This window comes from Anolis sagrei, chromosome 6 (assembly GCF_037176765.1).
Source record: "Anolis sagrei isolate rAnoSag1 chromosome 6, rAnoSag1.mat, whole genome shotgun sequence".
Taxonomy (NCBI): Eukaryota; Metazoa; Chordata; class Lepidosauria; order Squamata; family Dactyloidae; genus Anolis; species Anolis sagrei.
Window position 1 is genome coordinate 7,501,097 of NC_090026.1, and position 24,212 is coordinate 7,525,308.

The 24,212-nt window shown below is 39.1% G+C and overlaps 2 protein-coding genes across 6 annotated transcripts in view; one reads left to right on the forward strand and one right to left on the reverse strand.

The window, feature by feature from the left end:
* The window catches only part of LOC132777589 (chromosome-associated kinesin KIF4-like), a 51,835-nt gene extending 40,996 nt beyond the window's left edge, over nucleotides 1-10,839 (reverse strand). For 2 of the 4 annotated variants that reach the window (XM_067469731.1, XM_067469729.1), the window contains exons 1-4: nucleotides 10,656-10,837; nucleotides 4,300-4,452; nucleotides 3,280-3,394; nucleotides 2,300-2,490 (exon numbers count right to left, since the gene is read on the reverse strand). In XM_067469731.1, the coding sequence (XP_067325832.1) occupies nucleotides 2,300-2,490; nucleotides 3,280-3,394; nucleotides 4,300-4,422 (429 nt within the window). In that variant the 5' untranslated portion in view covers nucleotides 4,423-4,452; nucleotides 10,656-10,837. Of the gene's footprint in view, nucleotides 1-2,299; nucleotides 2,491-3,279; nucleotides 3,395-4,299; nucleotides 4,453-10,655 lie in introns of all 4 variants that reach the window. The other 2 variants (XM_067469732.1, XM_067469730.1) reach the window with 2 other exon arrangements.
* A 326-nt stretch (nucleotides 10,840-11,165) lies between these two features.
* Nucleotides 11,166-21,059, forward strand: PDZD11 (PDZ domain containing 11). Of its 2 annotated transcripts, none has more exons than XM_067469734.1 (7): nucleotides 11,166-11,250; nucleotides 13,222-13,343; nucleotides 14,388-14,471; nucleotides 14,923-14,979; nucleotides 15,508-15,606; nucleotides 17,027-17,087; nucleotides 19,190-21,059. In XM_067469734.1, the coding sequence occupies exons 2-7, from the start codon at nucleotides 13,245-13,247 to the stop codon at nucleotides 19,222-19,224; spliced, it is 435 nt and encodes a 144-aa protein (XP_067325835.1). In that variant the 5' UTR covers nucleotides 11,166-11,250; nucleotides 13,222-13,244; the 3' UTR covers nucleotides 19,225-21,059. The 2 variants fall into 2 exon arrangements, with proteins under 2 accessions (XP_067325835.1, XP_067325834.1); XM_067469733.1 differs by having other exon boundaries at nucleotides 11,187-11,233.
* The last annotated feature ends 3,153 nt before the right edge of the window (nucleotides 21,060-24,212 follow it).

A 24,212-nucleotide genomic window follows, 5' to 3' on the forward strand; every position in this document is an offset into this window, starting at 1 on the left:
ATCAACACAAAACAGTTGCAACTTCAAGTCCACTTTTTTGTAAGCAAACGCTACAAACAAAGGAATTTATTTTCAAGCTAACAAGTGCAGGATCGATGGATACAGTGTCATGGTGAAATATGATGTGTAGTTTGAATGGAATTGTATGAAAGGTGCATGAATGAGAGCCAATAATTTTGGAGACACCATTTTAAAAGATTGGAGGCTTGGAAAACTACAAGAAAGAGATGAAGAATTCATGGACTGTAATTAAAAGTTGCTGGACTGCTGACATTGATAAGATAAATGTTGGCATCTGTTTATATCTGTCAACATTTGCTGACTTACCACAAAAAAACTGGGAAAATATACTGACTTGAGTTTAAGCTGACAGTGGGAAATGCAGCAGCTACTGGTAAATTTCAAAATAAAAATAGATATCAATAAAATTATATTAATTGAGGCATCCACAGGTTAAATGTTTATAAATATTTACATAAATATTTAATTTATGTAATTTAAGATAAGTCTGTCCAACTCTGATTAAACCCTTATTCTAACCTTCTTCAATGTAAATCTGCTAATGTATACTTCGAATAACAATATGGAGAGTAAAATAATAAATGTAATAAGCATAATAATAGAGTAAAATAATAAATGTAATAATAATGAGAGTAAAAATAAATGTAATAATAACAACAATAAATATTAATAATGATGATAATAATAATAATAATAATAATAGAGTAAAATAATAAATAACCTTGATTCGAGTATAAGCTGAGGAGGGCTTTTTCAGCCTAAAAACAGGGCTGAAAAACCTTATTACAATCCAAAAAGTGTGACAGACAGCGGCACTGTTCACCCTCCATGCTCTATGGAAAGAGACTGTGTACCTTGGAGTGTCAGATCTGCAACGGAAAGCAGGATTCTGGACACTTGGCCTCCTTTTCTCAAGGGAATGTAATTTTGGAAGTATTGTCATGATACATTTCCAAGGAGTCCTTTCTGATCCTAGCCTTGATCTTAGGGAAAGAGAATTCATTTTGGCGTTTTTGGCATTTTAGAAGTTTTGGTGCATTGGCAAATTTGCAAGGAAGCAGTCTGGCCTAAGAAGGTGCTTCTCCAAGGATGGAGAAAAGGATATGGTAATATTTGGATGCATGAGGATGAATGAATGTGTATGTGAATGGTGAATAAAAATGTAACCTCCCTTTGTTTGTTTGTTAGCCAATGTAACTAGGTTGTTTGTGAATCCATTGTAGTTACATAGAATCTGTATGTCTGTACGTCCAATGTCATTATTTGTGCAAAAGTATAAAAGTTCTGATATACCCTCTCACATTGAAAATTGCAATAAAAAGAATCTTTAAAATGTATTCATGACAGCAGAACCTCCAGTGACTGTGGATCCTAGTGTTTCTCCTCTACCACATTTGGAATTTTTGCTGAAAGTCTGAGAGGGAGATTGAGCTCTTCCTCGCCTCAGCATCGTATGAGAAGCATATGCTAAACACTTTTAAGTCCACAACCGACTTTGAACTGCTACCCAGATCAATAGACCAGGCAAACTTAGTTAATAATCTACTTGGCTTGTTGCCTACTTAAAACATTCAGCTTTAAAACTGACAAAAATGCTGTTGCAGTCCTTTGCTTCACATTGTTTTTCTATTTCAAAAACACAAGCTGTCCCTTTTCCATGCTAAAAGTTGCAAAGAATAATCATTCAATGCCTTGTTCTCATAAAGAGATCTCTTACATGATATTCTTAAAAGGTATACTAATTTTTCACATTTAATGATTTCAGAATAGCACTTATTTATTTCACCTGTACACTGCTTTTCTCACCCCAGGAGAGACTCAAAGTGGTTTCTAACATATTTATAGCAAAATTTAATGCCTTTCATACATATTAAACCTAACATTAAAACATGCAGCTAAAAACATATTAATATAAACGTTAAAATCACACAATCCAAAAATAATGGAAATCACTTGCTCTAAGAATAAGCATCAGACCTGTGAATCCTTTAAAAAGTACCTTAAAGACAAAACATTACAAGTTCAAATATGCCTGATGAGCCAATTTGCCAGGTTTTCTTATCGTGAGGCATCTTAACTCAGCCAATAATGATCTCCCCAAGGATTTCAAAACAAACTCACTAATTCATTACAGAATCACAGAGTTGGAAGAGACCCCATAGGCCATTCAGTCCAAACCCCAGCCATGCATGAAAAGCACAATCAAAGCACCCTGACAGATGCCCATCCAGCCTCTGTCTTAAGCTATTAGTTTAGGGAAAGTATAAATGGCTTCTACCTCTAAATAAGAGACTTTCAAGGAAAAATCCCAGTCCGTTTTCGCTTGTATTTCTTGGAATAGAAGTTTTATCACTCGGGGTATGACTCCGACGATGGGATCGTTCTCTTGGCTGGCTATATAGGCTCCTCCCATGGAATATGTTTTCCCAGACCCCGTCTGTCCGTAGGCCAAAACAGTGGCATTGTATCCTTGATAATTGAGACCAGAAAAGAAAGTTAATCATTATATATGAAGATGGCCACCTCCTTTTTTACTGTCTACATCAGGGGTCCTCAAACTATAGACCGGGGGCCGGATACAGTCCTCCAAGGTCATTTACCCAACCCTTACTCAGGGTCAACCTAAGTCTGAAACGAATGGAAAGCACACAACAACAATCCTATCTCATCAGCCAAAAGCAGGCCCCCACTTCCCATTGAAATACTAATAAGTTTATATTTGTTAAAATTGTTCTTCATTTTAATTATTGTATTGTTTTTAAGTGTTTTTGCATTACAAATACAATATGTGCAGTGTGCAAAGGAATTCATTCACGTTTTTCAAATTATAATCTGGTCCTCCAACAGTTTGAGGGACTGTGACCTGGCCCTCTGTTTAAAAAGTTTGAGGTTCTCTGGTCTAAATGATAAAAGAGAAGCACACTGGGAATACCTGCTCTTTCCCCAGATCCACATATTTTCAGTTGGGCAACCTACATGTTGCTCAAGCGTCATAACTTCGTACTGCTAAGGTTATTTAGGATTTTATAATCAGAGGCTACACCTTGTAGGAAAGAAACCAGCTTCTCTATTTGAACAGAATGCTTCTTTTGCTCTTATCTTCAGTCAGTGATCAAAAGTAAGAAACTCTTTTAAAGAAATTCAAATGTTCAGGTATCTAAATAATCTAAGATGTTAAGCTATGGCGATTACTTTGCTTTCAGGACACAATCCTCTTCATGAAGATGCACATCATAATTTTGTCTCTGTTGTTCTCACCTTTAAAAATTCCCTTTATGAGGGGAACGATGCAAGTGTTAAAGACCTCCTCTTGCTCAGTAGAAGGGTCAAAAACATAATCATATGTGAAAGGTTTGTCCTTCCCTAGGATTACCTGTGAGGAAGCAAAAAGTGAGATTATATTTACCCAAAAAATCCCTAACTCAACTCATAGTAATGCTAACCTTTTAAGATTGTACCTGACGTATTTTTATTTTGCTGAGGTATACCTGTAATACCTTCAGTTTCATTCATTTTCTGCACTACTTATCAATTCCATTTCCAGTTGTGAAACATCTGTTTCAGGGTAATGAATCAAATATTCTGATTAACCAAAGTATGGATGTGAATCAGTGATCATAGCAAATTATTATATTTCATTTTGACAATTTAACTTGTCACTGATTTAGAAGGAAGAGGTGTTGTGAAAGAGAAACAAATTTAGCAGTGCATTCTTTTGCTTTGAGCACTAGTGTTGTCAATGCAATAAATTATATATTTATTGCTTCGAATATGACTTGCTATACACCAGTCCAGATAACAATGGATAATCACAAACAGAAAGGTAAAAGTTTCCCCTGACATTAAGTATAATCCAGAAGCTGTTCCAATCATATTGTCATTTACTTTGTAGTTGTATATAATCCTGCGCTACTCTCCAAATGCTTATTTCCATAGCCAGGTTTTAATTTGTTTTCTAAAGGATAGGAGGGGGCTGATCTAATTTCACTGGGAAAGAAGTTCCACAGCTGAGGGGCCACCACTGAAAAGGCCCTGTCCCTCGCTCTCCTTAGCCACACCTGTGAAGAAGGTGATATTGAGAGTACCTCCCCCCAGAATGGTTCATAGTACACATATATATGATGAGAACAAATTTCCGTTGAAGAATATACTGCAGCACTGGAAACTTTCCACCTCATTTCTTTTTCAGTGGGTATGCTGGACCGTGATGATGAGAAATGCAGTTGAACAACCCCACATTAAAGCACACAGAGCAACCCAGATAGAAACTCTCCTCACCTGCTGTTCTCCAGGGACAAAAGATAAGCAAACGTGGCACCCCTCTGAGATCTCTTTAGGAACAAGTGGGCGGCACCTCAGGGCCACCTTCACGGGGATCCCTTTGTCCTCGTCCTTAGACATTTTATCTGGATAGCTTCCTAAGCAAGAGATCTGAAAGTGGCAGAATATTAGTCCCCTAGAAAAATAAGACCAGCTGTGTTTTGTGGATGCCAAGTACAATACAGGCAGATTTTAGTAATTGATACAACCAAGAGAACTTCCTTAGCCCAAAGTATACTAGCATCATGACAACAATCTCCAGCCCAAGCCTACCTGAAGGGATTAAAAGATCTAGTGGGGAAATGAACTTCACCTTCATAAAATTGCAATATAAAAACAACATTATTATTATTATTATTATTATTATTATTATTATTATTATTATCTTTTAAAAAATTTATCATGTCAGAAGAGACTTGAGTACAAATCGCAAGTTGCTTCTGGTGTGAGAGAACTGGCTGTCATGTCCCTGCAAGCTAGAGCTGACAGAGCTCACCCTGTCCAGTGGATTTGAACCAGCAACCTTCAGGTCAGCAACCCAACCTTCAGGTTAGCAGTCCAGCCAGCACATGGGTTTAACCCACTGCAAAACCACATCTCCTACATTATTAACAATAATATCGTTGTTATTATAATGTTTAGTTATTTATCTACCGTATTTATATACCGCTTTTTTCAACCCAGGTGGAACACAAAGCAGTTACAACAAATAATTATAAAATTAAATGCTTCACATACACACAAACTAAATCATAAATCTAGAAAACGCATATAACTAAGCATTAAAATCAATAAGATAAATATAAAACAACAATTAGACATAGACATAAAAATTAAAACCACCTAATAAAACATTAAAATCACACGATCCAAACTCGTATATCGAGGCCATTCCAACTGTCGACTGCACATACTCCATATATATTTATTGTATTACATTACTTTACTAGCCAAAAACTTAGTTCCCTAACCATGTCTTTATCTTCTTTCTGAAGGCCAGGAGGGAGGGCGCTGATCTAATCTCACTTGGGAGAGAGTTCCACAGCCGAGGAGCCACCACTGAGAAGGCCCTGTCTCTCATCCTCACTAATCGCACTTGCGAGGGAGGTGGGACCAAGAGCAGGGCCCTCCCAGAAGATCTTAACCTCAGTGATAGTTCATAGAGGGAGATACGTTCGGACAGGTAAGCTGGGCCGGAACCATTTAGGGCTTTATAGGCTAAAGTAGTGGTTTCCAACCTTTTTTTGGACAGGGACCAATCTGACAAGGGATCATTCTCCAACATTAGTACCAAAAGGGTTACGAATCAGTTTTTGATCAACTTTAGATTCAGTTTGGGGTGCTTATTGCATTGGATAGACCATATTAGCTCTAGTTTCCGATACAGAACCTATGTCATGGTCAGTGACAGGAAAGGAGTGGCAGGTAGCATGAAAGGAGCAGAAATAAAATAAAGAGAAAGGAGGCTCATGGACCAGATTTTCGTCCCCGTGGACCACAGTTTAAGAACCACTGGGCTGCTTGGAAGCAGACTGGCAGCCAGTGGAGCTGATGGAACAGGGGGCTTGTGTGCTCCCTGTATCCTGCTCCGGTGAGAAATCTGGCTCCCATCCACTGGACTATTTGAAGCTTCTGAACAGTCTTCAAGAGAAAACCCACATAGAGCATGTTGCAGTAATCTATTCTCAATGTAACAAGAGCATGGACGACCATGGCAATGTCTGGCTTTTCAAGGTATGGGCGCAACAGGCACACAAGCTTTAATTGTGCAAATGCTGCCCCGGGCAACGCCGAAACCTGGGGTTCTAGGCTCAGCGATGAGTCGAGGAGAACTCCCAAACTGCAAACATGCACCTTTAGAGGAATGTAACCCCATCCAGCACAGGCTGTAACCTTTTACCCTTTTCGGCCTTCTGGCTGACCAGGAGTACCTCTGCCTTGTCTGGATTCAATTTCAATTGCGATTTTATGAAAGTAAAGTCCATTAATTATTAATCTATATAAATAAAAATGTAATGTCCATTTGTGGGATTAACACAAGTCAAAAACCACAGGACGAATTGACCCAAATTTGGACACAATAACACCTATCAGGCCAACGAGTGACCATCACTCATAAAAACACTGGGGGAGGGGGGGGGGAAGCAGAAAAAACGTAAATAGCCAAAAAAACCCCAAAAATTACATTACAACGCATGTACAAAACCACACATATATATGCAAGCACACATATCCAGAAATATATACACACGCAAAAGACATATACACAGACTGGGTCACAGCAACGTGTGGCAGGGGATGGCTAGTCTATAAATAAAAATGTAATGTTTGTTTGTTTGTGGAATTAACATAACTCAAAAACCACTGGGCGAATTGACACAAAATTTGGACGCAATACACCTATCAGGCCAACGAGTGACCACCACTCATAAAAACACTGAAAAACAGAGCGGAAGGGACTTAAAAAGCAAAAAAATAAAACAAATACATTACAACGCATGCACAAAACCACATATATATATACGCAAACACACGTATATATACGAATATATACACACATATATACACACAAAACACATACACACAAACTGGGCCACAGCAAAGCGTGGCAGGGGACGGCTAGTCTATATAAATAAAAATGTAATGTTTGTTGAATTATCATAACTCAAAAACCACTGGGCAAATTGACACCAAATTTGGACACAATACAAGTATCAGGCCAACGAGTGACCATCACTCATTGAAACACTAAAAAACACAGCGGAAGGGACTTAAAAAGCCAAAAAACACATTACAATGCATGCACAAAACCCCATATATACACAAACACAAAATTACATTGCAACGCATGCGCAAAACCACATATGCAAACACACATATACACAAATTTATACACAAATATATACACACAAAACACACATATACACAGACTGCGCCACAGCAACATGTGGAAGGGGGCGGATAGTAATAATAATAATAAAAAATATACCTGGCTTTTTTGATGTGCCTTTGGAGAGTGACCATTTATCCCATTCCTGTTTGCTCCACCTTTAGTGTCGTCTTTAAGATGCACTCCCCCCCCCCCCCCCCCCGGTCCTAAATTGAAAGCCTTGTCCCAGTTTTTATCATTCTTGGGCTCCCCTCACCTAGGTAGGAATATTTTTATTCCTACCTCACCCATTATTTTATCATTTTATCTGCCCCCAGTGGGTTAAACCCCTGTGCCGGCAGGACTGAAGACCGACAGGTCGCAGGTTCGAATCAGGGGAAAGTGCGGATGAGCTCCCTCTATCAGATTCAGCTCCTCATGCGGGGACATGAGTGAAGCCTCCCACAAGGATGGTAAAACATCAAAACATCTGGGCGTCCCCTGGGCAACGTCCTTGCAGATGGCCAATTCTCTCACACCAGAAGCGACTTGCAGTTTCTGACACGACAAAAAAAATTATCTTGTCCATTTGGCCTGCCCATCCTGTTTGATTTTATTTTGTGTGAATTTGCTTTATTATTTTATTTTGCCATTGTGATTATTTTCTGATGTAACTTTTGTTTTTTCTGTATTCTGTACTTTATTGTGTTGTATTGTATTTTAGGGCTTGGCCTCATGTTAGCTGCCTCGAGTCCCCATTGGGTGGTGGGGTATAAATAAAGTTAATAATAATAATAATAGTAATTTGCTCAAGGCTTGATAGAACTTGGTTAAAATTAAAATACAATATTAAAATGAATATATTAAAACACACAGAACAAAGGCAGGAGTATATTAAGAAACGTTATTATTATTATTATTACCTGTCTCATTGAGAAAAAAGACAACACAGCACAGAATAATGAATACTTCAACTACTGCTACTTATTTCTAATATTAACTTTGTCCCATGTATCAATGGCTTAATAATAATAATAACAATACTAATAATAATAATATATTATGATTATTATCACCTGTCCCATTGAGAAAAAAAGACAATACAGCACAGAATAATGAATACTTCAACTACTGCTACTTATTACTAATATTAACTTTGTCCCATGTATCAATAGCTTAATAATAATAATATATTATTATTATTATTACCTGTCTCATTGAGAAAAAAAGACAACACAGCACAGAATAATGAATACTTCAACTACTGCTACTTATTACTAATATTAACTTTGTCCCATGTATCAATAGCTTAATAATAATAATATATTATTATTATTATTACCTGTCTCATTGAGAAAAAAGACAACACAGCACAGAATAATGAATACTTCAACTACTGCTACTTATTACTAATATTAACTTTGTCCCATGTATCAATAGCTTAATAATAATATATTATTATTATTATTACCTGTCTCATTGAGAAAAAAAGACAATACAGCACAGGATAATGAATACTTCAACTACTGCTACTTATTACTAATATTAACTTTGTCCCATGTATCAATAGCTTAATAATAATATATTATTATTATTATTACCTGTCTCATTGAGAAAAAAAGACAACACAGCACAGAATAATGAATACTTCAACTACTGCTACTTATTACTAATATTAACTTTGTCCCATGTATCAATAGCTTAATAATAATAATATATTATTATTATTATTACCTGTCTCATTGAGAAAAAAAGACAATACAGCACAGAATAATGAATACTTCAACTACTGCTACTTATTACTAATATTAACTTTGTCCCATGTATCAATAGCTTAATAATAATAATAATATATTATTATTATTATTACCTGTCTCATTGAGAAAAAAAGACAACACAGCACAGAATAATGAATACTTCAACTACTGCTACTTATTACTAATATTAACTTTGTCCCATGTATCAATGGCTTAATAATAATAATAATAATATATTATTATTATTATTATTACCTGTCCCATTGAGAAAAAAAGACAACACAGCACAGAATAATGAATACTTCAACTACTGCTACTTATTACTAATATTAACTTTGTCCCATGTATCAATGGCTTAATAATAATAATAATATATTATTATTATTATTATTACCTGTCCCATTGAGAAAAAAAGACAACACAGGACAGAATAATGAATACTTCAACTACTGCTACTTATTACTAATATTAACTTTGTCCCATGTATCAATGGCTTAATAATAATAATAATATATTATTATTATTATTATTACCTGTCCCATTGAGAAAAAAAGACAACACAGGACAGAATAATGAATACTTCAACTACTGCTACTTATTACTAATATTAACTTTGTCCCATGTATCAATGGCTTAATAATAATAATAATAATATATTATTATTATTATTATTACCTGTCCCATTGAGAAAAAAAGACAACACAGGACAGAATAATGAATACTTCAACTACTGCTACTTATTACTAATATTAACTTTGTCCCATGTATCAATGGCTTAATAATAATAATAATAATATATTATTATTATTATTACCTGTCCCATTGAGAAAAAAAGACAACACAGGACAGAATAATGAATACTTCAACTACTGCTACTTATTACTAATATTAACTTTGTCCCATGTATCAATGGCTTAATAATAATAATAATATATTATTATTATTATTATTATTACCTGTCCCATTGAGAAAAAAAGACAACACAGGACAGAATAATGAATACTTCAACTACTGCTACTTATTACTAATATTAACTTTGTCCCATGTATCAATGGCTTAATAATAATAATAATATATTATTATTATTATTATTACCTGTCCCATTGAGAAAAAAAGACAACACAGGACAGAATAATGAATACTTCAACTACTGCTACTTATTACTAATATTAACTTTGTCCCATGTATCAATAGCTTAATAATAATAATAATATATTATTATTATTACCTGTCTCATTGAGAAAAAAAGACAATACAGCACAGAATAATGAATACTTCAACTACTGCTACTTATTACTAATATTAACTTTGTCCCATGTATCAATAGCTTAATAATAATAATAATATATTATTATTATTATTACCTGTCTCATTGAGAAAAAAAGACAACACAGCACAGAATAATGAATACTTCAACTACTGCTACTTATTACTAATATTAACTTTGTCCCATGTATCAATGGCTTAATAATAATAATAATAATATATTATTATTATTATTACCTGTCCCATTGAGAAAAAAAGACAACACAGGACAGAATAATGAATACTTCAACTACTGCTACTTATTACTAATATTACCTTTGTCCCATGTATCAATGACTATGTCTACCATTGCCTTTGTGGGCACCTATCCCTTCCACCAAAGAAAAACAGCCTTTATTTAGAATTAAATGTTGAGGCCTCACCTCCCAGAAGAGTGAGCAATACAATTCACAATGGCAGGATGGGGAAGGAAGGGCCTACAAACGTTATTCGCCCATCAATGGCGCGCGGCCTTCTCCTCTCTTCCTCCTCCTCCAGGCACCTCGCGCTGTGTCAACTCCCAACATTCAAATGCAACGCGCCCATCCGGGCATTTGCGGAACAGAGTGGGAGGAGCCAAGAGGGAGAGTGACGCAAGACGGAGAGAAGGGGAAAAGTGGATGGGCCGCGTGACGTCACGACGCTCTCCGTCGCCATGGAGGCACGCCGACGGGAGACAGGGAAGCGCGTCTCCAGCCCTTTACTGTGCCCCACCCAGTAAGGACAGCATTTCCTTCTCCTATTCCCCGCCTTCTTCCCCTCTTACCAACCAATCGAGACGCTTTCTGTATCTAACTGACGCAACGTTAGACCAATAGAAGGAGAAGTCGATGTTCTCGCTTTCGATTGGGCATCTCTCTGGGGAAGCGCCTTTCCGGATTGGTTGGAGCATCGAAAGTGGGCGGGGCTTGGTCCAGCTGAGCCTCAGCGCCCATCCCAGCTGTTCGGTCGAAGGCGAAAGGTCGGTTTTCTGGCCATGTAAGTAAAAGAGTTCCAATGGTTAGATCCGGGAGATCCAGGGCGTTTTCAAATGTGGTTTGATGACACTTTAATCGACATGGCTCTTTGCTAAGGAATCCTGGGAGTTGTAGTTTTGGTGAGGCCCCAACACACTCTGGCAGGGAAGTCTATAGATCAATGGTTCTCAACCTGTGGGTCCCCAGATGTTTTGGCCTTCCCAGAAATCCTAATAGCTCGTAAACTGGCTGGGATTTCTGGAAGTTGTAGGCCAAAAAATCTGGGGACCCCAGGTTGAGAACCACTGCTATAGATCTTGCAGAACTACAGCTTCCAGGATCCCATCAAAGTGACATCAAACTGCATTTACGCTACCGTGTAGATGCTAAATTATACAGCATATATTAAATGTAATATTACTAATAATAAATATATTATATTAAATATATTAAATGTAATATTATTACTGCTGTTGTTGTTCATTCGTGCAGTCGTCTCCGACTCTTCGTGACCTCATGGACCAGCCCACACCAGAGCTCCCTGTCGGCCGTCACCACCCCCAGCTCCTTCAAGGTCAGTCCAGTCACTTCAAGGATGCCATCCACCCATCTTGCCCTTGGTCGGCCCCTCTTCCTTTTGCCTTCCACTTTCCCCAGCATCATTGTCTTCTCTAGGCTTTGCTGTCTCCTCATGATGTGGCCAAAGGACTTCAACTTTGTCTCTAGTATCCTTCCCTCCAATGAGCAGTTGGGCTTTAATTCCAGAAGTATGGACTGGTTGGATCTTCTCGCAGTCCAAGGCACTCGCAGCACTTTCCTCCAACACCACAGCTCAAAAGCATCGATCTTCCTTCGCTCAGCCTTCCCTAAGATCCAGCTCTCACATCCGTAGGTGACTACAGGGAATACCATGGCTTTGACTAGGCAATGGATCTTTGTTGCCAGTCTGATGTCTCTACTCTTGACTATTTTATCGAGACTGGACATTGCTCTCCTTCCAAGAAGGAAGCGTCTTCTGATTTCCTGGCCACAGTCTGCATCCGCAGTCATCTATGCACCTAGAAATACAAAGTCTGTCATGGCCTCCACATTTTCTCCCTCTATTTTCCAGTTGGCAATTACTACTGCTACTAATAATAATAATAATATTGCAGTATAGTGGTATAGTACAATATCATAATATATAATGCTAATATAATATATAATATATGCATATAATAATATAATTTATCAGATATGCATATAATATTATTAATAATATAATGTAATACAATATAATGCTCATAAAATACCATATAATAATATATAATTACAATATTCTAATATAATAATGCTAATATGTTAAATATATATATTTAACAATATGCAATGATATATAAGAGCCCCCGGTGGCGCAGTGGGTTAAAGCACTGAGCTGCTGAGCTTGTTGGTCGAAAGGTCGCAGGTTCGATTCCGGGGAGCGGCGTGAGCTTCCGCTGTCAGCCCTAGCTTCTGCCAACCTAGCAGTTCGAAAACATGCAAATGTGAGTAGATCAATAGGTACCGCTCCGGCGGGAAGGTAACGGCGCTCCATGCAGTCATGCCGGCCACATGACCTTGGAGGTGTCTACGGACAATGCTGGCTCTTCGGCTTAGAAATGGAGATGAGCACCACACCCCAGAGTCAGACATGACTGGACTTAATGTCAGGGGACTACCTTTACCTTAATGATATATAATATACTAGCCGTCCCCTGCCACGCATTGCTGTGGCCCAGTCTGGTGATCTGGAAAAGTAATATGAAAGTGTTGGTTTCTAATATATGTATTTCTTTATGCTTGTGGGTAAACAGTATTTGTTGTTGTTTCTTTGTCAGTGTTGATGTGGAGATTGTTTTGGTTTGCCTACTCTGGAACATGGAACATATAATTGTCCCTTTTTATGGGTCCCTTTCAAATCTAGGATACTATATCTCTCTGTGTGAATCATATATCACCTGTTTTATTTCTCCAGATTTCTCTTCCACTGCCTCCAAAATGGACATGGGCGGTGGAGGCCGCATCCCGTATGATGACTATCCCGTTGTGTTCTTGCCTCCCTATGAGAGTCCTCCTGCCTGGATCCCTCCCCATGAGGCAAGTAACCACAAATCCTCCTCTGGTCATGGAGACAACCTGATGGCTTAAGTATTTTAGGATTGGCATTTTTGGTTCAGAACAGAACAGACACTTGGGGTGCATCCACACTGTTGAATTAATGCAGTTTAACACTTCTTTAACTGCCATGGCTCAATGCTATGGAATCCCGGGAGGTGCAGTTTGGTTGGGCACTGGCACTATATGGCAGAGAAGGCTAAAGACCTTATAAAACTACATTATCCATGAGCCATGACACTTAATGTGATGTCAAACTGCATTAATTCTACAGTGTAGATGCTCCCCAGGTCATAAAGTTTGGGGGAAAGTGACCCTACATCCTATTTATTATTATTAGTAGTAGTAGTAATATTTTGTTGTCCGATTCACCTCGTGTCTAGAGGTGGAGCACAACACATATAAAACACCCAGATAAAACACAAATGTCATTACAATATATATATGAACATGCATAGTACAAAGATTCAGACAGGACACTCATAAAATGTAAATTCAAATTTCAGAATTTAAAATTGACTGGGTAGGTCTGCCATTGTGTCTTGAATACATTTATTATTATTATTATTATTGTTTATGTTTATGTTTATTTATATCCTGCTTTTTCTCTCTATAAGGAGATTCAAAGTGGCTAACACAGTGGTTCTCAACTTTGGGTCCCCAGATGTTTTTGGCCTACAACTCCCAGAAATCCTGACAGCTGGTAAACTGGCTGGGATTTCTGGGAGTTGTAGACCAAAAACATCTGGGGACCCAGAGGTTGAGAACCACGCTAACACCAAAAGCATTCCAATACAATTTCAAAGATACAAATATTAAAATAGTATTAAATATCATCAATATTTTAAAAAATCATTCAGATTAGATCCATAAAAACATTATTTCAGCAATTCCTTTTGTGCTTTTTCTCCATTTAGTGGAGTTGAAGTAGAGGAGGCACTGTTCAGTGAATCTGAGAAAAGGTTTAAAATCTCCTATAATGACATTCACTCCATGTCATTTCTCTCTGTGTGTATTTCATTTTAGAGAATTTACCATTCTGATTACAACAATGAGCTCACGCAGTTCCTGCCTCGGACGATTGTGCTGAAAAAGCCTCCGGGGGCTCAGGTGAGATTTTGAATTTTGCCATTTTATATAAGGTGAGCCATTTTACCCAGCCATGGTATAGAACAGGAATTGGGTATCCACAGATTTTGGTATCGACACCTGTCCTGGAACCAAATCCCAGCAGATACTGAAGGCGTATGCATATCCATTATTAGAAAAACAGAAAGCTTATAATTTCTGTGGCTGGAAGATGTCTCTTTTTATCAAGAATGCCTTTTACTTAAGGGTCAGAAATCTTTTATTTTATTTGGATGGACCTCGTTGCCAAAGAATCCAGTATTCTGCAACTGGTTTGGGGGTATTTCTGTTTCTAATGCCAGATTTGTGTCCTTTTATCCTCTTCCGGTAGTGGAATAAAAGGTTTCAGGGAAAATATTATGTTCAATAACAAATTCTGTGTTGAATAATCACACTTCTTTCCCTCCCCTCATTAATGTTTTCTCTTTTCTAGCTGGGATTTAACATCCGAGGGGGAAAGGCATCCCAGCTGGGAATCTTCATTTCTAAGGTACAGTTATCTCTTACTTCCAACTTGTGTTTTATTGCTTTCATTTTGGCAAGCAAGTTATGTTTTTTGAGATCACATTCATTTGAATCCAGGAGGGTTGCCTTACCTTGTTGTTTTTATATGTTGACTCTGATTTTTTTTGTTTTTGTTATTGTTTCCTCTTCTAAAGCTAAACTGTCAGTATTTAAAACAGAATTAAAGACTCTCTCTTCCAGCAGGTCTGCCCAGTCAATTCTGAATCATGAGTTTTGAAATTACATTTTGTTCTTGCTAAATGTTGATGGGTACTCTGTGCTTGGTGTATGTTTTTATAGTTATGTTTTTTTTATCTTTGTATTTTTGTACACATTTCATGTTTATATATTTTGACTCTGTTGTACCCCGCCTTGCACTAGGAGAGGCAGGTAGCAAACAACAACAACAACGATGATGATGATGATGATGATGATTGGGTTGCTGTGAGTTTTCTGGGCTGTATGGTTATGTTCCTTAAGCTTTTTCTCCTAATTATGATTATGATGTTTCTAGGTAATCCCAGACTCAGATGCTCATCGAGCGGGGCTGCAAGAGGGAGACCAGGTTCTAGCAGTCAATGATGTGGATTTCCAGGATATTGAACATGGCAAGGTGAGGCACCTTCCCCATTCCTTGCTTTGTTGTTCTTATATGCCTTCAAGTTGAACCTGACTTATAACAATCTTTTACTGTTGTTGTTGTTGTTGTTGTTGTTGTATGCCTACGATCAATTCAGAGTTATGGCAGCCTTCCATGCCATATCATTATTTATTTATTTACTGCATTTATATACCACCTTTCTCAGCCCTTAGGCGACTCAAAGCGGTTAACAACAGCAAAAATCCAATGCTAAACATCATAAAAACAATTAAGGGACAGTTAAAACAGTAGTATAATAAACAATTAAGCATCAGTATAACAAATCATTAGCGTCTCATCAGTAGAATCAGAATCCAATCTCATCATCTGTTATTCCATGTTCCTATATTCATTACACTGCTTATCATGGGATTTTCTTTGCAAGATTTGTTCAGAGGAGGGATTGCCTTCCTCTGAGGCTGAGAGAGTGTGACTTTCCAATGTTCACCCAGAGCATTTTCATGGCTGAGTCAGGATTCGAACCCCAGTCTCCAGAATTGTAATCCAATGTTCAAACTGATATGCCTTGACCTTATCCCGGATTTATGTAGAGGAGTTTTGCCATTGCCTTCTTTGGCTTGCCCAAGGCTGGAGATGCTGGCTGGGGAATTCTGGAAGTCACAACCCATCATGGTAGTCCAAAAGAGCTATGTGGGGCCATGGTTAAAATTTTGGGCTTTGGAGACTGGGATTTGGATCCTCAATCAGCCATCGAAACCTTTTGGGTGACTTTGAGCAAGTCACTCTCTCTCAGTGTCAGAGAAAATTAATAGCAAATCTCCTTTGAGCAATTCTTTCTGAGAAAAAATGTAATAAAGTCTCCTTAATGTTGTGATAAGTTGAAAATAACATGAAGATATATAACAAGAGGTCCAAAATGCTTGCTGCTTTCATGAAATAGAGACAGCTCTCCATATTGGTGGGTTTACCTTTAGCCCAGGCATAGGCAAACTTCACCTCTCAAGGAGTTTGGGACTTCAATTCCCACCATTCCTAACGACCTACCAACTGTTAGGAATGGTGGGAGTTGAAGCCCAAAACACCTGGAGGCCCGAAGTTTGCCCATGCCTACCTAGGCTAGGTCCAAAAAGGATCAGAGACTTGGATGAGGCCCATGTCTGCTTTAGCCCATTTGATTAATATGTTCTCTCTAATACTCTCTAGCTCTTCTGCCAGAATTTGATAGTAAAGTCATGCTGGAGGACCTAGAGATTCCTAGAGAGATGTTCTCTCAGTTTAAGTGGGACTCACTGCCCAACAGCAAGATCTAGAAGGCTACATGATTGTCACCCTTGTCTTATGGGATAAAAACACATAACATAGGATAAGGAACTGAGAACTTAATGTGGGCCCTACTGAATGTACTCTTGTGATTGTTGCTTGCTCCCTGCAGGCTGTGGAGATCTTGAAAACTGCTCGGGAGATCATTATGAGAGTCCGTTTCTTCCCATACAGTAAGTGGTTGCTGTTGCACTGTGCTCCTTTTGAAAGCCAAATGCAGTTCTCCTTCTTCTCATACCAAAATGCCAGTTGTACCAGTTGATTTGATTCATAGTTTTTAGACATAAGGATAACTCAGCCTTCAAGAGACCGTGCCATAAAACAGAATGTGGGCAACTGGGGAAGGCTAGGAGGAGGCCAAATAAGCCTCCCAGAAGATCTTGGAGGACCACATCCCACACTTTGTCCATGTCTGTCATAAAATTATGAATTATTTATTTATCATGTCAGAGGCAGACCAAACAGTTGCATTGCATTTTTTAAACAAACAAAACAAAACACAAAGTTTGCAAGCTTGGTAGTTGATTAGATGTCCTTTGACCAGTATCTGACCACTTGGAGTGCCTCTGGTGTTGCTGCAAGAAGGTCCTCCATTGTGCATGTGGCAGGGCTCAGGTTGCATTGCAGCAGGTGGTCTGTAGTTTGCTCTTCTCCACACTCACATGTCGTGGATTCCACTTTGTGGCCCCATTTCTTGAGGTTGGCTCTACATCTTGTGGTTCCATAGCGCAGCCTGTTCAGCGCCTTCCAAGTCACCCAGTCTTCTGTGTGCCCAGGGGGGAGTCTCTCATTTGGTATCAGCCATTGATTGAGGTTCTGGGTTTGAGCCTGCCACTTTTGTACTCTCGCTTACTGAGGTGTTCCAGCGAGTGTCTCTGTAAATCTTAGAAAAATATTTCTTGATTTAAGTCGTTGACGTGCTGGCTGATACCCAAACAAGGGATGAGCTGGAGATGTCACTGCCTTGGTCCTTTACTATTGGCTGCTACTTCCCAGCGGATGTCAGGTGGTGCAATACCGGCTAAACAGTGTAATTTCTCCAGTGGTGTAGGGCGCAGACACCCCGTAATAATGCAGCATGTCTAATTAAGAGCCGCAAAATTATGAATGAGGATGCAGCAAGACAGCACAGTTGGTAAAGCTTCATGTACAGAAACAATTTACAGTATCCCAGTCTTATCTGCTGTGGTACTGGAACAGAAGAAAGCTGAAAGCAATGCCTGTCTTTTGTAATAAGACCATATAGTGCAGGCAGAAAAATACATTCCAGACCATTGCTGAATGGTTTGTTGTGAAGCACATAAATATGTAACCCAATCCATCTTTGGAAATCAAGAATAGTCTGGGCAGTATTTCTTGCTTCTTCCTACCAATTCCCTTAAGGAGATGAAGTTATCTATTAGGCTAAAGCACTGCTCCTTCCTGCTACTAGACATCACCTGCAGCATCCATTTTCCTTCTGTATATTTAACCTTACAGCTGGGGTGGATGGGCCTCAGGTTTTGCTATCGAACAAAGTCTTGGTGCTGGAATTCCAGCCAGTTCCAAGTTTCAGAACAAGATCTACATGTTGACTTTGTTAGGCCATGTAAAAAAATCAGTTGGTGAGTGTGTTAATTGAAAAATGTAAGGCATGAAGCTGATTGGTTGGGTCACACCCAGGAGGCTAGCCGAGCCTGGGAATTTTGGCAACAGTTACATTTTTAGGCTGTGCAGGAGCTTTCACAGAAAGAAAAGTTTTCACTCCTGACACGACAAAAAAAAACAAAAAACAAAAACAAAACCTGTTCTCATGACACCATTGTTTGAGTCAATGGTGGCACAGTGGGTTAAACCCCTGAGCCGGCAGGACTGAAAACCAACAGATCACAGGTTCGAATCCAGGGAGAGGTGGATGAGCTCCCTCTGTCAGCTCCAGCTCCTCATGTGGGGACACGAGAGAAGCCTCCCACAAGGATGATAAAAACATCAAATCATCCAGGCGTCCCCTGGGCAACGTCCTTGCAGACGACCAATTCTCTCACACCAGAAGTGACTTGCAGTTTCTCAAGTTGCTCCTGACACGACCAAAAAACAAAACAAAACCTGTTCTCATGACTGTATATATGTTGCTCTGCATTTTAAAGAGTAAACTTTCTGTTCTTTACTGTTCATCTGCTTAGGCATATCTTTTCTCTTGCAAGACAATTTTTGGACTGGTAAAAAGTATGAACTATCCATGATTTTCATTCCGCCACAGACTTTCCTTCTCATTTTTCCTTCCTTTTGCTTCTAGATTACCAGCGGCAGAAGGAGAGAACCGTCCACTAGAAATCCCTTCTGGTTTACATCCACCTTTTTGCAGAGAGCTCACCAACTGTGGTTTTCAATGCAGAGAAGGACCCTTTGAAAAATCACATTATTTCCTCTGTTTTGTGTTGTCAATTTCGAGACACAAAGGGACTGAACTTGGGGACTTCCCTGATCAGGAAATGGATATAGACTCAATATCCAATGCTTCTCCAGACCCAAGAAAATCTATATAATCCAACATATTTCTTCTTCCTCTGCTGTGGTTTGCTTTTACTTTTTGAGTGTTGGGGTTCGAAGAAGAAAACGGAAGCTTCCTGTTGGCATTGCAGTGGGATTGTTGTTTACTTTTAAAGGGTACGATCTCCTGCAAAGCCTTATGTTAGGCCACATTGAAATGTATGGGATTTGCTTCTGTTTGTTGCTTTGAATGTTTCTGGGCTGGTGAGGAAACAATCTGCCACGCATCATGTGCTTTCTGCTTCATTTTGTAAAGCCTTAAATACTTAGGCCTCTGCTTGGTTATGTGTCATGTAATATGGTGCAGGGAGCAAGATTAGTAGCTCTTGCTGAATCCAGGGAGAAGGTTATCTTTGTTCGGTGGCCCAAGTTACTAGTCCTCATGTTTAGTTTTCATCGCACACAGGGATAGGAATTCTACGTCTTCCAGGAGTGGGTGGACTTCAAATCCCAGCAGTACTAGTCTGATTAGCAGCATTTGAACAATCATTTGTTCAATAGGATCCACTGATAACCACAGTTTTCTGTATCCACATAAAGCCCTGTGTATATAAGGGTGGTAGAGGTAAAGGTGAAGGTTTCCCCTGACATTAAGTCTAGTCATGTCCAACTCTGGGTGATGGTGCTCATCTCCAATTCTAAGTCAAAGAGCCAGCGTTGTCCATAGACACCTCCAAGGTCATATGGCCTGCATGACTACATGGAGCCCCATGATCTTTCCGCCAAGGTGGTACATATTGATTTACTCACATTTGCATGTTTTCGAACTGCTAGGTTGGCAGAAGCTGGGTCTAACAGCAGGAGCTCACCCCACTTCCCAAATCCAAACCGCCAACCTTTCAGTCAGTAAATTCAGCAGCTCAGCGGTTTAACACACCGCACTACCATGGGGCACATAAAGAATGGCTAGATCTTTGGCCCTCCAGGTGTTTTGGATTTCAACTCCCACAATCCCTAACAGCCAGTAGGCCATTGGGGATTGTGGGACTTGAAGTCCAAAACACCTGGAGTGCCAAAGTTTGCCCATGCCTGCATTAGATCCTAAAAGAATCAGAGACTGGGATGAGGCCTGGGAGATTATATACCAAGCCTAGAAGTATTTCCTTCTGTGTTACCTAAAGGGACCTTTCATGCCATGCAGTTATAGCACTAGTTTTTCATTTTTCCATATCTACATACTATGGCATTCTGGGATATGTAGTCTATTTCAGCACTAAAGCTCCCTGGCTAAGAATTCTAAGGCCCCTTCTACACTGCCATATAATCCAGATTGTCAGAGCAGATAATCCAAATTATCTGCTTTGAATTGGATTTTATGAGTCTACACTACCATATAATCCAGTTCAAAGCAGATGATCTGGATTTTATATGGCAGTGTAGAAGGGGACTTAATCTCCCTCAACTCCTATGTCCCAGGATGAAAATAATAGCAGCTAAAACTGAATGAATGTGGTATACAATAAGTATATAGTATAAAACAGATCCTATATAATTTTTTTTGACTAATGTCACCCACAGATAGACGTAAAAGACTGACTCGGCTACTGATTCTGTATGTACCGAAATGTGTGTGGACATACACACCTAGCTCTTCAAGTATAAATTCTATGAACAAATGGACATGGCTCTGTGTATTCTTTGCTCCTTGGTACAGTTGATGATGATGATGATATTATTATTATTATTGTATTGGTTTATAACAAGCATGGGCAAACTTGGACCCTCCAGGAGTTTTGGACTTCAAGTCCCACCATTCCTAACAGCCTCAGGCCCTTTCCTTTTCCCTCTCAGCCGCTAAAGCTGAATTTTAAAAAATTAACTAGATATTTTGAATTACAAAAATGTGAGTCAAGCATTGAAAGGGTTAAATGGGTTCAATGACTCAGCAAAAGCTGCAATTCAATATAAGAAGGTATGCCTATAGCGTAGTAGGCCTCAGTGTGAGGTATGCCTCAGTGTAAGGAGGCTTCAGAGTGCGTAGGCCTCAGAATGAGAAGGCCTGGTGTGAGAAGCTTCAGTGAGAGAAGCCCCAGGTTGAAGGTCTTGTATGTAACGCTACTTTGTGAAGCTCTTGTATAAGTTCAGTGTGAGAGGAGGCTCTGTGAGAGCGAAGAAAGCAGCTGTTTATCTGCATGAGAAAGAAGCCCAGCATGGAAGCAAAGAAGGAAGCATGAAGAACTTTATTTGTGTTATGGAAACCTTGTTCTTATAAATAGTGAAACCATATTATTTCACTACAAAGAAAATCCTCCTAAGAAAGATACGAGGGTTGAATGAAAAGTAATGCCTCCACCTTCGTTACTTGGGTTTGGATGGGGATATTTTAATAAATCAAGCACAGAAATAACACTTAGTATGTGCTCTTTAACTACCACTATTAATTTTCCCACACAATCACCAGACAATTGGATACATTTCTGCCAATGATGAACAAGTTTTCTGAAGCTGTCATGGAAGAAGTCGACACTGTTTCCGCCACCAGCGCCTCACAGTTCTCTCAACGTCTTCATCAAAAACATAATGATGTCCCTGCAGATCTTGTTTCATTATCGGGAACAGATGGAAGTCAGACGGTGGCTAAATCTGCACTGTATGGAGGATTCCGTACGGTGGTGAGATCCAGTCTCTGTAGTTTCAAGTCTGTGCACATCCTGGGTACCCATTGTGCACAGATCTTCCAATAGCAATAATGTGACCCACACATTCTTGTGAAATGCCGATTATGCTTGACATTTCTCTCTGAGTGATACAACAATCATCTTGAATCAATCTGTCAACCTTTTGCTTGTGAAACTTGGTGGTTGCTGTCACAGGACGTCCAACTCTTTGGTTGTCACACAAGTCAAATTTCCCACCTCAACATCTTTAAACTTACTCGTCCAATGACACACCGTACTCACATCAACACAATGACCATAAACAGCTTGCATTCTCTGATGAATCTCCTTCGGGGTGAGACTTTCTGCTGTCAAGAATTCAATGACTGCACGTTGCTTAAGTCGCATTGACTGACCGTCTGCGCAGGGTTCCATCTTCACACTTTAACAACACAACCATTCAATGCTAAGGCTTGCCGCCAAAATGGAACTGTAGAGGAGAGTCTACTGAACAAGCCAGTACCTGCCGCATACCAGTACTGCCATCTGTTGAGTTACAGAGGTGGAGGCATTACTGTTCATTCAACCCTCGTAACAGTGGTCTGTGTGTTTTTATAACTTTTGGCTACTGGTGCTGGGTTACGCAGCTGCTAATAAATTACTCTGCTATATATTTATGGGGAGGGTCTTTTGTTAATAAGCCCACTCACCCAACAATACAATTAAAACCTAAAGCGTGTAAATACTGAAACAGAATTAAATCTAGAGCTATATAAAATAAAACAATTGGAACTTATTTAAAAATATAAAAAAGACCCCGTGACACCCTCATGGGAAGACTATGAGCCGTAGAGAGGGGTAATAAATTCATTATTATTATTTACTAGCTGTCCCCTGCCACGTGTTGCTGTGGCCCAGTCTGTTGATCTGAAAAATAAAGTAATGAGAAAGTGCTGGTTTCCTAATATATGTAATGTCTTTCTGCTTGTGGGTAAACAGTATTTCTTGCTGTTTCTTTGTCAGTGTTGATATGGAGAGTGTCTGGTTTGCCCACCCTGGAACATGCAAAATATCATTGTCCTTCTATAAGGATCCTTTTCAAATCAATGATACTATATCTCTCTGTGTGTGAATCATATCTATCTATCTATCTATCTATCTATCTGTCTGTCTGTCTGTCTGTCTGTCTGTCTGTCTGTCTATATCAGGGGTCCTCAAACTAAGGCCTGGGGGCCAGATATGGCCCTCCAAGGTCATTTACCCAGCCCTTGCTCAGGGTCAAGCTAAGTCTCAAACTACTTGAAAGCACACAACAACAATCCTATCTCATCAACCAAAAGCAGGCCCAAACTTCCCACTGAAATACTAATAAGTTTATATTTGCTAAAATTGTTCTTCATTTTCATTATTATATTGTTTTTAAGTGTTTTTTGCACTACAAATAAGATATGTGCAGTATGCATAGGAATTCATGTTTGTTTGTTTTTTCAAATTATAATCCGGCCCTCCAACAGTTTGAGGGACTGTGACCTGGCCCTCTGTTTAACAAGTGTGAGGACCCCTGATCTATATCTATGGCTGGGTGGCTCTTTGTCAGGAGGACTTTGATTACGTTTTGTTGCCCTGATGAAGGGAGTTGGATAAGTATTTTCTGTTGGTCATGGGGGTTCTGTGTGGGAAGTTTGCCCCCATTCTGTCATTTGTGGGGTTCCGAATACTCTTTGATTGTAGGTGAACTGTGAATCCCAGTGACTACAACTCCCAAATGTCAAGGTCTATTTCTCCCAAACTCCATCTGTGTTCATATTTGGGTATATTGAATATTCGTGCCAAGTTTGGTCCAGATCCATCATTGTTTGAGTCCACAGTGCTCTCTGGATGTAGGTGAACTACAACTCCCAAACTCAAGGTCAATGCCCACCAAACCCTTCTAGTGTTTTCTGTTGTTCATGGGAGTTCTGTGTGCTATGTTTGGTTCATTTCCATCATTGGTGGAGTTCAGAATGCTCTTTAATTGTTGATGAACTATAAATCCCAGCAACTACAACTCCCAAATGACAAAATCAATTTATTTTGAGTGATGGTCACTCCTTGGGTGAGTAGGTGTCTTGCGGCCAAATTTGGTGTCAATTCGTCCAGTGGTTTTTGAGTTCTGTTCATCTCACAAATAAC